A 19,329-nucleotide genomic window follows, 5' to 3' on the forward strand; every position below is an offset into this window, starting at 1 on the left:
TCAATCTTATACCGGTGCTCCTTTTAAAACACGGGATATCCCAGCATGGACAGCTCCGATTTAAGTTATGGACTCATCACTGTTTGGACTCATCATATTGATCAAAGTTTTATTAGATACTCTCCACTTTAAGGATTAATCTTAATCTCAAATTATAGTATTTGAGATTTTTTTTATACAAAAACAACAATGATTAAAAGTTATGTCAAATAATTTCAAACAAACAACTTTTCCAAACAGGAATTGACATTTTAATTATACCCCACCCCACCACGGTTACGGTTCGCTATCTCTAAGGTTCGCTATCTCTAAGGTTCGCTATCTCTAAGGTTCGCTATCTCTAAGGTTCGTTATCACTAATTACGAAAAAGGTTAAGCTATACCTAAGGTTCGATATCACTAATTTTGAAAAAGGTTCGGTATTTCTAAGGTTCGATATCACTAATTTTAAATAAGGTTCGCTATCTCTAATTTTAAATAAGGTCCGCTATCACTAATTTATTGAAGGTTCGCTATCTCTAAGGTTAGCTATCACTAATTTAAAATAAGGTCCGCTATCTCTAATTTTAACAATCCCGGTATCCCTATGGTTCGCTATCTCTAATTTTAAATAAGGTTCGCTATCTCTAAGGTTACGCTATCTCTAAGGTTCGCTATCACTAATTTCAAATAAGGTTCGCTATCTCTAATTTTAAATAAGGTTAAGCTATCTCTAATTTTAAATAAGGTTAGCTATCTCTAATTTCAAATAAGGTTAGCTATAGCGGTCCTTATTTAAAATTAGAGATAGCGGACCTTATTTGTAATTAGAGATAGCGGACCTTATTTAAAATTAGAGATAGTGGACCTTAGTGATAACTTGAACCTTAGGTATAGCTGAACCTTAATCGAAATTAGTAGCGAACCTTAATTAATTAGGGATAGCGAACCTGAAACAAAATTAGTGATAGCGAACCTTAGGTATAGCGGACCTTTATTGGAATTAGTGATAACGAACCTTAGAGATAGCGAAATAAATTAGTGACAGCGGACCTTATTCAAAATTAGTGATAGCGAACCTTATTTTAAATTAGCGATAGCGAACCTTAAACATGATTTTTTCTCAAAGCGGACCAGAGAAAGTTCATTTTTTAAGTTAAAAGTTTAAAAAAAAATAAAATTAAAAAAAATAGGAATCAGTGCACACATGCTATATGCATGGGTGCTGTATAATATTATACCATGGATCAGTGCACTGCATCTAAGTATATGCTGTATTGCGTATAATATTATACCATGGATGCTGGTATAATATTATACCAGCATCAGTGCACTGCATCAGTATATGCTGTATTGCTGGTATAATATTATACCATGGATGCTGGTATAATATTATACCATGGATCAGTGCACTGCATCATATGCTGTATTGCTGGTATAATATTATACCATGGATGCTGTATAATATTATACCAGTGCACACATGCTATGCATGGGTGCTGGTATAATATTATACCATGGATGCTGGTATAATATTATACCAGCATCAGTGCACTGCATCAGGTATATGCTGTATTGCTGGTATAATATTATACCATGGATGCTGGTATAATATTATACCATGGATCAGTGCACTGCATCATATGCTGTATTGCTGGTATAATATTATACCATGGATGCTGGTATAATATTATACCAGCATCAGTGCACTGCATGAACATGATTTTTTCTGAAAGCGGACCAGAGAAAGTTCATTTTTTAAGTTAAAAGTTTAAAAAAAAAAAAAAAAAAAATAGGAATCAGTGCACACATGCTATATGCATGGGTGCTGTATAATATTATACCATGGATCAGTGCACTGCATCTACTAAGTATATGCTGTATTGCGTATAATATTATACCATGGATGCTGTATAATATTATACCAGCATCAGTGCACACATGCTATGCATGGGTGCTGTATAATATTTGTGTTGGGGTTCGGACATAGAGTTAGAGTTTATCGGCACGACAACGTCGTCGTATACCGACTTGCTGCACAGACGGCGGCGCTGAAGCGGAACGATGGGAGTTATCGTGTTTCGTGATTTTTGCTGGACGCGTCTCGGTCGTCTCGCTTTCGACGCTATTCTAGACGTCGCGGTTGTCATTTCGCGACGTCGAGCGCCGACTTCAAAAATTAGGTTAGGGTTTAGAATTAGGGACGGCTATACGTTAGAAGTACATATAGGATTTAGGGTTATTGCGATGGTTAGATTAGGGGTATGATTGTGGGTGTAATTTTAGGGCACCCCCATTTATAAAACATTCTTCCATTTAGACAACATGGGATATTTTTAGCATGCAATAACAAGATCCATTGTGCAAAATCACAGGTCCATTGCAATGCAAACAGACAATGTAAACAGCTAGCCCTCATTTTATATTCATAACCTTGGATTAAGGGTGTAAATTACAAAAGGTGTTACATAACAAGCATCTATGGCCATGCAGAATCATAGGTTATGTGTGTACTGTAGTACATTGTAGTATTGGGAAATTTGCCTACTGAATAGAATGCTAAATGCACAAAATTAAATGAACATCAGGGAAAAGTTAAATTATATATTTTTTAAATTAAATGCAGGCTTTTTGTTTTTTTTTTTTTTGTTGGATGTGTTAGCAATTTCACGATTTGTCTCAAATTACAAGTAATTGTCGTGTCATTTCAAACGGCATAACTGCGTGTTTAGCCGATAAAATTTGGTATGCATAAAATTTCATTTTAAAAAGGCTTAATCTTGTATATGTTGTTGCTACCCTATGGCGATTACAGATATGGCCATATGGCATGCATGCGCTCAGCTACATGCAGTTTCGGTCAAAGAAGAACGGCACTTGTTTACATTTTGAGAGCGTGCACAGCGTAAACACGGACGTGTGTTTCTGATCGGTGATTCAATCGTCTGACAATCATAACAACATACGCGGTAATCTGATTGGCCGATTAAGCGTCAAAATGTCGCTCATTAACAGGGCGCTTACGTCAATCTGAGTAAGGGACTGCCGTTCTTCTCTGAAACTGAGTGTGGTTCAACATGCATGCATGTATATGTGTACTGTGTAAGTAAGCTTAAACAAATTTTTGTGTACTCACTTCATCAAAATTGAATTCACTATAAATCCATTATAACTTGACTTAGACGAAAACATGGAATTGAATCAGGCCTTATAGTTAAATATATAGACCTAGCCTTTCAAGCACATGACACTGTTCACTTTCAAGTTTCAACTCTTATTATTTCATAAAACCGCCACTTCGCAATAGATAGGATGTCGCCATTCTTATTTGATTTGTTTTTCTTGTTGCACACCACTATACATGCAAAAATCCTCATTGAACGACATGTTCATATTGATGATTTTGTCAATGCTGATGGAAACTACAAATGAAATTTGGTATCAAAATAAAGCTATTCATAAGTGATAATGTTATTATATTATCTGTATACCATGCTAATCATCAACTTCTTTTAACCATCAACCTTTCAACCCCCCCCCCCCCCCTACCCCATTTTTTTTTTACATTAAATCAACCTGGTGTGGTTCTCAGAATAAAACACTGAGTTTGGAGTTTGATTCAAACCCGATTTGGTGGTGTGTAAAATCAAGATTTGTTCAAGTCTACTCACCACATACTCACAACAAGTATGCATTTCTCAATGGGCTAACTTTTTAGCCTGATTACAAGTCTGTCCTTTTTAAACAACAATTTCTCATTCAATTAAGCATCAAAATAAATTGCAAATTTCTAGATTTTTTTTTTTTTTTTTTTATGAAACAATATGGAAGTTTTCATGGTCCATTTCGAAAAAAAATCCTCTTGTAAGTATATGCTGTATTGCTGGTATAATATTATACCATGGATGCTGTATAATATTATACCAGCATCAGTGCACTGCATGAACATGATTTTTTCTCAAAGCGGACCAGAGAAAGTTCATTTTTTAAGTTAAAAGTTTTAAAAAAAAAAAAAAAAATAGGAATCAGTGCACACATGCTATATGCATGGGTGCTGTATAATATTATACCATGGATCAGTGCACTGCATCATATGCTGTATTGCTGGTATAATATTATACTATGCTGGTATAATATTATACCAGCATCAGTGCACTGCATGAACATGATTTTTTCTCAAAGCGGACCAGAGAAAGTTCATTTTTTAAGTTAAAAGTTTTAAAAAAAAAAAAAAAAAAATAGGAATCAGTGCACACATGCTATATGCATGGGTGCTGTATAATGGTAGAGCGTGGATCAGTGCACTGCATCTAAGTATATGCTGTATTGCGTATAATATTATACCATGGATGCTGGTATAATATTATACCAGCATCAGTGCACTGCATCAGTATATGCTGTATTGCTGGTATAATATTATACCATGGATGCTGGTATAATATTATACCATGGATCAGTGCACTGCATCATATGCTGTATTGCTGGTATAATATTATACCATGGATGCTGTATAATATTATACCAGTGCACACATGCTATGCATGGGTGCTGGTATAATATTATACCATGGATGCTGGTATAATATTATACCAGCATCAGTGCACTGCATCAGGTATATGCTGTATTGCTGGTATAATATTATACCATGGATGCTGGTATAATATTATACCATGGATCAGTGCACTGCATCATATGCTGTATTGCTGTATAATATTATACCATGGATGCTGGTATAATATTATACCAGCATCAGTGCACTGCATGAACATGATTTTTTCTGAAAGCGGACCAGAGAAAGTTCATTTTTTAAGTTAAAAGTTTTTAAAAAAATATAAAAAAATAGGAATCAGTGCACACATGCTATATGCATGGGTGCTGTATAATATTATACCATGGATCAGTGCACTGCATCTACTAAGTATATGCTGTATTGCGTATAATATTATACCATGGATGCTGTATAATATTATACCAGCATCAGTGCACACATGCTATGCATGGGTGCTGTATAATATTTGTGTTGGGGTTCGGACATAGAGTTAGAGTTTATCGACGCGGCGACAACGTAAATGCGTATAATACCGACTGCAGCGCACGGCGGCGCTGAAGCGAACGATGGGAGTTATACGCGTTTAAGTGATTTTTGCTGGACGCGTCTCGGTCGTCTTCGCTTTCGACGCTATTCTAGACGTCACGCGGTTGTCATTTCATGACGTCGGGCGTCGACTTCAAAATTAGGTTAGGGTTTAGAATTAGGGACGGCTATATGTTAGAAGTACATATAGGATTTAGGGTTATTATGATGGTTAGATTAGGGGTATGATTGTGGGTGTAATTTTAGGGCACCCCCCATTTATAAAACATTCTTCCATTTAGACAACATGGGATATTTTTAGCATGCAATAACAAGATCCATTGTGCAAAATCACAGGTCCATTGCAATGCAAACAGACAATGTAAACAGCTAGCCCTCATTTTATATTCATAACCTTGGATTAAGGGTGTAAATTACAAAAGGTGTTACATAACAAGCATCTATGGCCATGCAGAATCATAGGTTATGTGTGTACTGTAGTACATTGTAGTATTGGGAAATTTGCCTACTGAATAGAATGCTAAATGCACAAAAATTAAATGAACATCAGGGAAAAGTTAAATTATATATTTTTTAAATTAAATGCAGGCTTTTTGCTAATCAATGGTTTGTTGGATGTGTTCGCCATCTCACGATGCGTCACAAATTACAAATAATTGACGCGTCATTTCAAAACGGCATAACTGCGTATTTAGCCGATAAAATTTGGTATGCATAAAATTTCATTTTAAAAGGCTTAATCTTGTATATGTTGTTGCTACCCTATGGCGATTACAGATATGGCCATATGGCATGCATGCGCTCAGCTACATGCAGTTTCGGTCAAAGAAGAACGGCACTTGTTTACATTTTGAGAGCGTGCACAGCGTAAACACGGACGTGTGTTTCTGATCGGTGATTCAATCGTCTGACAATCATAACAACATACGCGGTAATCTGATTGGCCGATTAAGCGTCAAAATGTCGCTCATTAACAGGGCGCTTAAGCGTCAATCTGAGTAAGGGACTGCCGTTCTTCTCTGAAACTGAGTGTGGTTCAACATGCATGCATGTATATGTGTACTGTGTAAGTAAGCTTAAACAAATTTTTGTGTACTCACTTCATCAAAATTGAATTCACTATAAAATCATTATAACTTGACTTCGACGAAAACATGGAATTGAATCAGGCCTTATAGTTAAATATATAGACCTAGCCTTTCAAGCACATGACACTGTTCACTTTCAAGTTTCAACTCTTATTATTTCATAAAACCGCCACTTCGCAATAGATCGGATGTCGCCATTCTTATTTGATTTGTTTTTCTTGTTGCACACCACTATACATGCAAAAATCCTCATTGAACGACATGTTCATATTGATGATTTTGTCAATGCTGATGGGAACTACAAATGAAATTTGGTATCAAAATAAAGCTATTCATACGTGATAATGTTATTATATTATCTGTATACCATGCTAATCATCAACTTCTTTTAACCATCAACCTTACAACCCCTCCCCACCCCACCCCATTTTTTTTTACATTAAATCAACCTGGTGTGGTTCTCAGAATAAAACACTGAGTTTGGAGTTTGATTCAAACCCGATTTGGTGGTGTGTAAAATCAAGATTTGTTCAAGTCTACTCACCACATACTCACAACAAGTATGCATTTCTCAATGGGCTAACTTTTTAGCCTGATTACAAGTCTGTCCTTTTAAACAACAATTTCTCATTCAATTAAGCATCAAAATAAATTGCAAATTTCTAGATTTTTTTTTTTTTTTTTTTGAAACAATATGGAAGTTTTCATGGTCCATTTCAAAAAAAAATCCTCTTCTTATTTATACTTAGTGATATCGAACCTTAGAACTAGCGAACCTTATTCTAAATTAGTGATATCGAACCTTAGAATTAGCGGACCTTTTTCAGGTATAGCGAACCCTTTTCTCTATTAGAGATAGTGGGATTCTGATCTCCATAGACTTTACACGTTAGTGATAGCTAACCTTAGAGATAGCGAACCTTAGAGATAGCGGACCTTAGAGATAGCGGGATGTCACCCCCACCACACCCCCTACACTCAAATTTTATTTCAAATTCGAGAAAATTAAAGACCATAGTGACCTACACCCCACCCCACCACACCCCCTACACTCAAATTTTATTTCAAATTCGAACATCGGACTCAAAGACCATAATGATCTACACCCCACCCCACCACACCCCCTACACTCAAATTTAATTTCAAATTCGAGTATCAAAACTCAAAGACCATAGTGACCTACACCCCACCCACCCCCAAATTTTATTTCAAATTCGAATATCGAACTCAAAGACCATAGTGACCTACACCCACCCCACCCCAAGCACTCCAAATTTATTTCAAATTCGAATATCAGACTCAAAGACCATAATTACCTACACCACACCCCCTACACTCAAATTTTATTTCAAATTCGAGCATTGAACTCAAAGACCACAGTGAATTAAATTTACAAACTTTAATTAACTTGATGACTTGATTGACTTTGAATTTAAAAGCTGAACAAATCTACACTGCACTTGCGACCCCTTCCAAACTTCAAATGGACAGGTGTTTGGCCAATTGCCAAAGATTTATTTTTTTCCATTGTTATTGTCCATACTTCCAAAGACCTATTTTTAGTTTGGTATACATCTCTTGAGAAATTGGACCTGTGATTGGATGATCATAATACACGCCCCGAACACACCCAAAAATCGATAGTATAAACATCTAGCTGGCGCTAGGATCCACAACATGCTCATCTAATCAGGGCACAGTTCTTTAACCCCAATAAATTTGTATATTCATTGAATGACCTCTGAAAACTTGGTTACAAAAACTCATACCTTGCAACTTGAGGTCAAATTTTGCACTATGATTGTAAAATATAGTTTATTGAACTACACCATTGGGATGAGGACATCGTAGGCATCATCAGGTCAAGTGGGTATGTTGACACTCCTTTCTCACGGCGCGCCGAACAAGAGACATCAGATGTGACATGGGCAGGGCTTCAATCTGGAAATCATAGTGTTTACATTTTTAGAACAAATATTTTATGCGGACTATCCATCGGACCAAAGATCAGATTGAAGAATATTTATTTTCCTGGAACTTGGACGATGTTTGCGTTGGAACTTTGAGTTGGAGGACAACTCGCAAGACCACCGCGGACAACTCGCAAGACCACCGCGGACGACGGGGAGCTGACGGGATCTTTTATACTGCATACATCCAGGCACGCTTGAAAGATGATCATAATAATTAATGATTGGAGAGGATTGATCGAGTTGATGACTATGTTAAAATGTTTGCTGGAATCTGTATTAAAATTGGAAATAAAATATGACAACAATTGAAATTATTTGATCATGGAAGGATTATATAAAAACTATTATCATCGATATAAATATGTGAACCGCCGCCCTGGGTGATGCTCCAGTATCTATGACTGGACCATCATCTGAATTCTGAACTTTGATGTTCTGATCACCTATTCAGATGCATGCTTTTGTGGAAATACCTTCGAGTTATAGGACTACGTTATTATGTGGGTCTTCTAAGCCACAAAAGGCTAAACGTAAATGAAATAAAAACTGGGAAAATATCGAGATGAGCATACGAACGACAAATCAACCTAGGATTATTAATGCGGTCAACAATATTGAGCATGGTGAGTTCGATATCAAGATTTATTGCAAACAGCGCGAGCTAATATTGACTAGTTTATTTATTTGAAATTCATCATATCATAAAAAATCGCGATTTCGAATTTGATGAATTTTAAACGTACATTTATAATATTGTTTAAATAATTGCAGACCGATATAATCATAGGCCTACGTATTTGACTGGTCACTTCCCCAGGATCACTCCTAAATCTGCATTTTTGTTTTAATATATTTTTCTCATGCTACATTTTTTGTCATCTTCGTTCGGTCATTTCTAAAAAACAAATGGTCCATTTTTTAACCACATGGTTTAACCTACAATTTTTTTTAAGTAAGTTAATTATTACTAGTTTTAATACACGCATGGAAAAATTAAGCAAACAGAAGAAACTTATATTCACGGTTCATTTATTATTTTTAATGCTGGGGTAACCGACTCCACGGCAGAAATACAAATACTATGCCTAAATTGGAACAAACAGTGTAGTGGAGCTTGGCGATCATGATCAACAACAAAATCGATTTTATAGCACGCACTTGAGCTGGCTCGGAAGTGGTTCCTATCGATCGATTGTAGGAGTTGTGTTTGGCTGATACCCGTGGCTTTCTAGTGCTGACATGCTACCAAGCTGATGTTTTGCAAAACGCATGGCGGTTTTGCACCCAAAAATAAATTGGGTGCCATCCTAACTCATGACGTAAGATTGGGTAAAACAGCTTTGTATACCGCCCTAAATTGAAGTGGGTCGTCCTAACACTGCCTAATAATGCCTAAAAACATAAAAGATTGCAGAGATAATTCCTCATTGTTGTGGGGGATTTAAGTTACGTCGATTTTTCCTTGTTAGGTCGATTATGGTTTGTAGTGTTTGGTACAAAGTATACTTACCTCCTAATAATACAACCTCCACGCCACATGAGTGCGATACCACCATAGTTAAGATTCCAGTTAAATTGCTTGGCAGCCTCACGAAGCAACATAAAACCCTGAGCATATGATACAATCTTTGATGCGTACAGTGCCTGAAAAACAAACACAAAGAACAATTAATGAAACAATTAATTTAGAGGTAAGCTTACACCACAAACTTGCCAAGTTATGAAACACCTGACTGGATCAGTATTTTACTACAATTATACTGCATTCACCAAGCTTCCAGCTGGCACAATATATATATAATTATATCTTAATACTAATTAGAGTGTCTGTCCGTGCACTATCGCGTGCGCGATATGCGCTATCGCGTACGCGAGGTGCGCTATTGCAGAGTGTCAATGGGCGTTAGTGCGGAGTACCGACGGACACAGTGTGCGCATCGGAAAACATTACAGTGTGACTAACAGGTGCATCTCATCGGACCAATAGGCCTATTTTCAACACATATTTCAAAACGGAACACATGCATAGGCTTATTTCACATTGCGTTCACATTTCTCCAGATTGATTTCATTACTTTAGTAATGACCACAGCCAGATTCCAATTTTGGGGTATTTTCGGGGTCCTCCATTGTGGTAGCAGGTCAGGGTTTGGAAGAGGCGAACGATGGGTTTCCAGATTATGGGTACCAAATTAAGCATCACAGCTACAAAACAGAGTTGATTAAGTTGTGTCAAGTTGGGTCTTGGTCATTAAAAGACGTATATCGTAGTAGTTTAAAAGGTCAGGGCCTATCACAAGAACCGCCCAATCCGAGAACCGCGAAATCTAGTATAATAATAATAATAATAATAATAATAACAATAATAATGGAGCGTATTTATACCGCGCAAAACTCATCAAAAAGATCTCAGGGCGCTAAAACAAAAAAGCAAAGGACACACAGTGAAACACAAAAAAACCTTACGATTCAGGGAAAGCATGTTGGAAAAATATTCTTTGCATTTTAGAATCACAACTGAAATCCATTAAAAGCAATTTTTTAACCATATAGTGTGATTTTGATGCAGAAATATCTGAAAAACACTAGTATTCGCTCACTCTTAAATTCATACAGCGAACACACAAATACAAATAAGTAGAGTACCGACATGTTACCTTGCGAATGTGTTCAACAAACTCCGCCTTGTCTCCATCAAATTTGACAGCTGCTGGTCCCGGCAGGTGCTTGCTTGCTTCTATCCTTTCACCCTTAAGAGAGGATAGGCACCTTGCAAACACAGCCTCACCTGAGAAAAGAAAAGGAGACCAACATGAGAGTATTACCGGAGAGATTAACCCTAACTCTAACCCTAACCCAAGTATGAATTCCTCACGGTTATTATGCTATGTACCCATGTTAATGGTAACATCGTGCACATAGTTTCTCCATGAAATTGGTCGAGCTGATTCACCCAAAAGGACTGCCTTTTGAGGAGAGCGAGAGCAATCACTCTCTACTGCTCACCTTTTATCTGATATAGGAGAGTGATTTTAGCTCTTCTTAGTTGACCATTCTCTCCTTACATTCTATTCTAAATGCTCTAAACAGCTCTCCTTGAAGGCTCCAGAACAGCTATTTAATGCTCTCCTGCAAATTCCAATAGTTATTTTTGTAAAGAATTTCCTGACACCATTTTACACTTATTTTGTGACCGTGAAAAGGTTTCCAGTTTGTGAGATAATTTAAGTTTTTTGATTAATAATTTTTCACAGGAATCTCTAACTTTGTCAAATTTTGAAAAAAAAATGTTTCGTATCTTAGAAAATGATAGTGGCAAGAATTTTCTATATCTGTACCAGAAATTTTAAATTCACAGATGGAAATTCCAGCAAATTAATCCCCAGGGATGAAAAAAAGGACTGACATAATTTCCTGAAACTGCTTTAACATTTCCTGAAAATGTGTATTTCCCTATACTTTGTACAGGTAAGATCCAAGCAAAATTTCCTGAAATCAGGAAATTTCCTGAAGATTTACATCCCTGAATCCCAATTTTGTTACCTTTTTAAATTTGGTTAAAATTAAGAAAAATCCCAACCGACCGATCCTACTTGAAAAGTTTTGTCCGCCTTATGCAAAAAAGCTACCCACAAACATAGGTTGTGTAGACCTACTCAAACTTACCAATGAGTGTTACAGGCATGCCCTGATCCAGCGCTGAGATGGCTGTCCATTTACCGGTTCCCTTCTGTCCGGCTGTATCACGGATCTTCTCCAAAAGGTATTCTCCGCTTTCATCTTTGAATTTCAAGATGTCTGTGGTGATTTCAATGAGGAAAGAGTCTAGTTCTCCCTTGTTCCATTCTCCAAATACCTACAGGAATGTAATTAGGAGTATAGATTAATAAGACCGGCGTTGACACGTTTTCTGTTGGAATCCTGTTGACAAAGTGAATTATGTCAATATGTCAACAGAACTTCTTCCATGGCGACATTAAAGTTCAGTACTCAGGAAATGGTGCAGTAAAACTTTGTCAGGCAAGCTCATTTTCACTCAAAATATTGGCCATTTCCAACAAAATGCAGTGCCAAATCTTATCTTTTACCCAATATTTTGTCAACTTATCTTGTATTTGCCTTCAAGGGTCATACTTTTGGGAGTATTTTGTCTTGTTTTCTGGTGTAGGTGTACATTGTACTTGAGCGCTATCTGATCACTATGAAGACAACCATCTTGAATGGTGTTTCTAGATATTTTCTAAAATTGTGAATAAAAGTCCTGCTAAATTTCGGAACCCAAATGTATGTTGCATGACATCAAAAAACGGTGCCGAAGCCCACCCTACAGATTAAGTGCAGTTACAACTTAAATTCACACAGACAGCAAAAATACTTTTAGATGATTTTTTTTCACAACTGAAACTTGATTGGAATCAGTCAAATTTGTTGTGTTTGTAGGACAACATAGCAATTTTGAATTAATGTCTTAAGAAGATTTCTCGAAGGAAATTCATAGGTTACAGCAAGTTTTTCAGTCTATGAAGCCATGACCTTCATCTTCCACATGGGGGTAGTATGATTGAGTCAGCAGATTCAACATTTCATTGTACAACCACCAACTATGTAGTGAACAAACTTAAGATGACGAAAAAAAAACCCTGTTCTTACCTTGCTCATTTCTTCATTGCCCATGCCTAGAACTCCTTTCATAAGTGAATAGGCTTCACAGCACAGCTGCATATCACCATACTCAATACCATTGTGTACCATCTTAACGTAGTGACCAGCACCGCCATCTCCTACCTATATAGTTCAAAATAACAAAAAGTGGGTTAATAATCTTACAAGGTCTTTCAGCATATCACCATACACAACGCCATTATGTATCATCTTAACAGCTTACTCTAGACAACAGCGTCCGCATATGAAACACAAGTGATCCAATGCGGTGCATCTGTAGTGCATGGTGTGATGCAAAGTGACTGCCTCCTACAGATACACCGCCTTCGATCATGTGTGCATCACATGCCAACGCTACTGTCTCAAGAAAGTCAAATGGACTATTCTTTTGTTCCCCTCAGGTTCGGTAGTGACGTCAATCATCCTTTTATACGGCTGCGCTGCAAGTGTGCCGACAAAATACCCTTTTTTGGGTGTGTGTGTACACTTTGCATGATTAACATTACACACACGATTCCAAACTGTGATCAGTGAAATAAGCACCTACGTCACTACCAAACTTGAGGCGAGCCAATGCATTATAGTGACCAGCACATTATCCCCAACCTCAGTCAAAAATCAAAAAGCTGAAACTTCTTACAAGGCTCTTTTAGCAAAATTTTTGAGCTGCATCTCTTGTCTGTAAGTTAATTGAGTCCCTCATATCAAATCAAAAGATATACATTCTTTGATTGGAGACACACCTATCCATGCCAAGGCAAAAGCTCATTATACATGTACCTATGAACAACATATGCATATTTTTTTGCCATTAACATGAAGGTGTATTCCATTTGGGTGTTTCTAAGCCATTACTGTACAATAAATCATTGAGGAAGTTGTCTAATTCTGAACTGGCAAAACAATATTTTAAATAATAATAAGGGCAACAATACAAAATACAAATTTACTTCACTTTTCGATGCTTCTTTTTACTTGCATGTTTTTGAATTTGATTAGATGGTGACAGTTCCAACATTTACTCACCCAATCACAGCAAGGATCTGTACCAACTTTAGCCGAAATACCCTGAAAGATTTCCTTGATATGTGGCCTGCATTATAAACATAAACACAAGAATATTTGTGTAAATTGGTGTTCAATTTTGTTAAGGGAAAGATGTCACATGTCATTGGTTGCATCACATACTGATCTATTTGATGCAATACAGGTGTCTCACATACAGAGCTATAAGTTTAATACCACGTTAAACAATGTTACTTGGCAGAATTCTACAATAATTTTCCATGACAGGGCAATTTTATGAAGTAGACACTTGAAAGGTTTCATTTTGGTGAAATTTACCATCAGTCCGAAAATCTAATTGAAGTTAGGGTTAGGGTTAGGGTTGACGTCTTTTTCAATTAGATTTTCAGGACTGACGGGGGTTCGGATTGACGGTGTTTCGGACTGATGGGATGTACCTAAATTTACATGTCAATCTTTCAAGTAACATTGTTTACTATGGTATTAAACTTACAGCTCTATATGTAAACAAATTTGTTTTTATTAAAGTTTTAGCTCTGTATGTAATGAGACCGATGATGTGTCAAGTTCTTTTCAGCCTTAATTGGGACCATTATCAGGGTTGGCATAACCGATACTGTATGAATTATACCAGCACTTGTCATCTCAAATTAACCCCCTGAGTACTACCTGCCGATCTAACATTGCCTCTGATTGGTCAATTACATGACACTTTAATCACCAATCAGAATGGAGCTTTGCAAATAATTCACCCCAATTTTTTTGCATGGTGAAATTATTCTAACAATGTTACTGATTGGGCCAATTGATAATGAAATCTTCTTTTTGGCCAACCGGCAGGTAGTTCTCTTTTGGGTTAACAGTGTGATAACAACTGCATTGACACTTGCCAATCAGCTGATATGGAATCTTATCTCCAGACATCTGCATGAACTGATAACACGGTACATTCATTGACACTTTCATTGATACTATTATCAGCCATTAAGCACTCTCTGATGTTTTTTATCTAGACAGGGAATTATTTCTTATCTAGACACTATTAAATGTACACATACAGTCTATTTCCCAATAACTTGGGATGCACACAGCTCAAAAAACTCCTATCACATAATTTATGTGTTTATGTGTGGGGGTGTGCACACATATGTGAGTGTTTGCATGAGGGGATGTGCACCTCTTTTTGTTTGTTTGTTTTATTTCTTCTTTAACCTGGGACACTCAATCAGTTGAAAACACAATTAATCATCTGTTCTTCCCTTGAGGCCCAGGACCTCTCTATGTGTGGGTGTCTGCTTGTAAAGTCTCTCACCATGCAGCAGTCGAGCCGCCAGGCATGAGTGATGGCCCGTATCTTGCACCATCCTCTCCACCACTCACGCCACTGCCTACAAACAGAAGTCCCTTCTCTGCGAGTGACTTGCACCGACGCTGTACATTAGATACAAAGACAGTAACAAGGTTTAATAATGAGCAAATAGATAGTTAGCTATTCAACATACAGCAAATGTTTTAAAATAACATGATTTAAAACTCTTTTTTTCATACTTCAAACATTACTTATGTACCTGCCCTCATAAGTTGAATCTGGCAGAATATGCTATGATTTGGCTGAAGTCAGCGAATGATGCATCATAGTATCAGGCCAGGATATCCTACCCTTCCCAGAATCCTTTGCAACATGATATATCACCTCATTTCATCAAATGACATGAATCCCAATTTTCTATTACTTAGTACAGGTTCCCTTGTTTTCATTTTGAGAATAAACTGGTTAGACATGGGTCGATAGTCAAGAAATAAACAGATTTTGTAAGATCTGCTCATTGAGGTACACTTTGTCATTATCAACCCATGTTGCACTAGATAGCAAATCAGTACAGGAAATTAAAATGAGAGAGATGCATTATGGGAAGTGTAAGATATCATCTCTGGTATCAATATCTTGATATTTATGCATGACATAGATCACAATCTACTGGATTTATGCTGGAAAGCATTTGAATTATAACTGGGCACCGACATATATGGTTTTAAATCGTTATATCAGTCAAACTATGCAACATGGATGACTTTTGGCTTTCACACAAAAGGGAGCCATGTTAGCTTCCCTTGTATTTTTTAAAACATACCTCTGAATCTGTGTATTCTGAGTTTCCACCGTCGATTATGATGTCACCCTTCTCCAAGTGTGGAAGCTGAAAGAACATAATAAAAATACAACTATGAAACATTGTATCTTAAGGGTGGTCTTAACCCTGGAATTATGGAAACTTTCGGGCTTCATAACTGCTAAATTATTAGTCTAAAGAATATAAAAGTATACATTTTTAGAATGGAAATGACTTGATGAATTCATCTGTGAGGTCCAATTTGGGCCAAAATGCTCATTTTGGAGAAAATCCCAAAAACTGTTTTTTTGGCCCAAATTTTTTCGTGCAACATAACAAAAAAATTATTTGGCCAAAATTTTTTTTTTATTAATTTTTAAAAACTAGATAAAAATATCTAGGGACCGTTTTTTCATTTTTTTTAAATTTTGACCAACTTCACCAAAAATATTTGAAATTTGGGTGAAAATCAAGCTTTTTTATGATTTTTTTGACAATTTTGCATTTTTTGACCATTTTTGGTGCAAATTTCTCTAAGTTGGTCAAAATTCAGACCAACCTTAACAATAGATCAAACAAATTCCATATTGCAGTTCAAGAAGACATTAAAGAATCTAATATAGATTTCTTCATACCCTGGTTCTATTATGATGAATGAATCGGGGTTATTGGAGTCGCAACTGAGCAACCCGATCTGAGGACAGTGGCATCAGTTTTGCCATAAATCTTTCTAGCAATATGCTTTCTAGGTCTTTATCTTTGGAACTATAATTGAAATAGTATTTGTATTGGGTTGTCAATGTCATAGTATTTAGAATATTGATTTTATAGTGTTTCAATATTCTCTCAAATTTTCTGAACATTGTATAGAGCTATTAAATAGAACTTGTAAAACATGCTTCATTTTATGTAGCCTATGCTGGCGGCAGCCATTTCTTTAATAAATCATTCATGAGGTCCACTATGTTTTTATGTGACACTGTTTTGGCCAAGTCTTTATAGCAATACCGATAATTTTTAAGTAGCACCCCCTTGATTGCAATTCTCTTGCAACAGATCTCCTTTTTATAATACCAAAATTTGGCACATTCTGTTTGAGACCCCACTACATTCACAAGACGTGTACTCAGGCGTGAAAAAGTTGATTGTTTCAAATGTGGTGTCATTGTAAAGGGGAATAAAGTAGATACATGTATTGATATGCAACACGATATATGAACATGTGAATATGAACAGAGTGAGCCTACAAACTTGAGACATCTTTGGGGTTCCCCTTTGATAATATAAATCTTAACCAGTTACAATCAATGCAGGTCCATATTTCTTTTACCCAAATCACTGGTAAACTTACCAACTGTTCAATGAATGCATCAACAGCACCGCCAGCTTTCACCAGCATCATGACCCGGCGTGGCTTCTTCAGTTTGCCGACCATCTCTTGGATGGAGTGAGCACCTATTACCTTGGTTCCTTTAGCTTCATTTGCCAAGAATGCGTCCACCTTGGATGTGGTACGATTGTAGGCGCATACCTGCCAAATTAAAAAATTGCAACAAATGTATATTATAGTTGTTTCAAATACTTGCATACTAGTTTAATTTTGTTTAATTCTGGTGAGGCATTAAGAATCATAATGCTTTTAAAGATGATAGTGTTAGTCTCAAAAGGAGCATTCAACATTGTTCTAGAAGTGTCAATTAAATCATACGAATACTAATAGTGATACTAATCATAATCTCAGTAAATTTCTGTTGGGCTGGTTATGTTTTTAAATCATGAACTTATTTTTCAATCAAGATATGCCTATATGAACACATTTTGCAAAGAGAGTAAAATTATTTTATTCCCCAATATATTCAATATTTTGTACTTGAAATAACTCAAATTAATAAGTAAAAATTGTTAGATTGTGTATATAGCATAAGCAGAGTTTAAAGTTTCGCTTTAAATATCTTTAAATTTGCACTTAAAATTTGACCGCCAAAAACAATTTTTCTTCCATCCTGTGTTCGATTTCCAGCATTTCAAAACTCTTTGTTTTGTATAACAATTTGCATACTTTAATTTTGCATAGCATTTTGCTATGCTACACCAGGTAAATGGAACACTGCTTCCATTATATTTATTAATTTCTACATGACTTACCACAAAGCCATGGTCATTCATATTCAAGATCAGGTTCTGGCCCTGGAGAGAGAAAAAGACAGATTTTATCAAAGTTAATTAATTTTTTTTCCAGTGGAATTATTACATTACTATTAACATGCATACACCTGCATTATGAATCAGTCATATTTGATTTTGATATTTTGATACAGTATTAATCTATATTACATTTTCTCATTTCACGATTTCACTTTTTTAAACTTGGATGATGAAATAAATTAGTGAAAGCAGTGTACAGAAAGATAGTACTGTAGATATACATGTACAAATGCAAGAACATTTGTAAATAGTTTTCATTACAGATCAAAATCAATCTAGTAAGGGCTCATATTGAAATTCCCTTACACAGGAAGGTGTGCGCCATCCTGCAGCTTTCCTGTGCTAGCCTTTTTTGTTAAAATCCTGGGCAGGGTGTATCACTGATGCATATAATCCATCCGCTTTATGACCGAGCTTTCCTGAGGCGAAAATTTGAAAAATTGAAATTTTTGCCTGATTCAATCCCATTTTGGGCAGATATTACAAGGTAAGAATATTTGTGACTGACTGTCCACTACAAATGGGCTGTAATATCAGCATTTTTCCTTTTTGAGGTATTGGACAGGCAACCTATCCTCAAAATAATTAATAAGCTTTACAACATGTCCCTGTGTAATACAATGACTGCATTATCTGCTACCTCAGAATATGAAGTAATTTGATACTAAATTATTATAACAAAAACCAAAAACAGTTGTACACAATGAAGCTTATCCAACTGAAATGTACAGACTCAAATGCAGAACATGACTGTGCAAAAATCAATTCTGACATTTTATTAGTGACCTGATTCAAGCAGATAGCAATCTTTGCCATCCACTATTATCATTTTGTACATTCATCACAATCAACAGAATGTTGAGAATAAATCATTTCCTTTTAAGATGTTAAGTGTATGGTGGTTGAAAACCATTACTTCTCATAACATTTGTCAGGTGTCAGTTTGTATTCAATTTCAAAAGATGAACGTCGCAGAATTGTATTATACTTGTCAACTAAGATTCATTCGTTAGACTGATATATGGTTGGCATTAAAATACACAAGGTGAACATAATATAGCTTCAAATAACTACATTAACCGCCTGAAACAGTACTGTACATTGAATGCACCATATTCTTATATTGACAAAGAGTTCCAATCATCAATAGGTGTACATTTCTCCCTGCTTTGACACAAGTGACTTAAAAG

General features: G+C 36.1%; 1 protein-coding gene across 1 annotated transcript in view; it reads right to left on the reverse strand.

Annotated features, from left to right (window-relative positions):
* Positions 1–19,329, reverse strand: part of LOC140157212 (6-phosphogluconate dehydrogenase, decarboxylating-like) — a 41,824-nt gene that overhangs the window by 13,332 nt on the left and 9,163 nt on the right. Inside the window, exons 3-11 of the mRNA XM_072180330.1 lie at positions 18,080–18,121; positions 17,286–17,465; positions 15,956–16,021; positions 15,136–15,254; positions 13,824–13,890; positions 12,786–12,920; positions 11,802–11,991; positions 10,793–10,923; positions 9,646–9,779 (exon numbers count right to left, since the gene is read on the reverse strand). Of these exons, the coding sequence (XP_072036431.1) occupies positions 9,646–9,779; positions 10,793–10,923; positions 11,802–11,991; positions 12,786–12,920; positions 13,824–13,890; positions 15,136–15,254; positions 15,956–16,021; positions 17,286–17,465; positions 18,080–18,121 (1,064 nt within the window). The remainder of the gene's footprint in view (positions 1–9,645; positions 9,780–10,792; positions 10,924–11,801; positions 11,992–12,785; positions 12,921–13,823; positions 13,891–15,135; positions 15,255–15,955; positions 16,022–17,285; positions 17,466–18,079; positions 18,122–19,329) is intronic.

The sequence above is a fragment of the Amphiura filiformis genome, chromosome 7 (assembly GCF_039555335.1).
Source record: "Amphiura filiformis chromosome 7, Afil_fr2py, whole genome shotgun sequence".
NCBI classification, from domain to species: Eukaryota; Metazoa; Echinodermata; class Ophiuroidea; order Amphilepidida; family Amphiuridae; genus Amphiura; species Amphiura filiformis.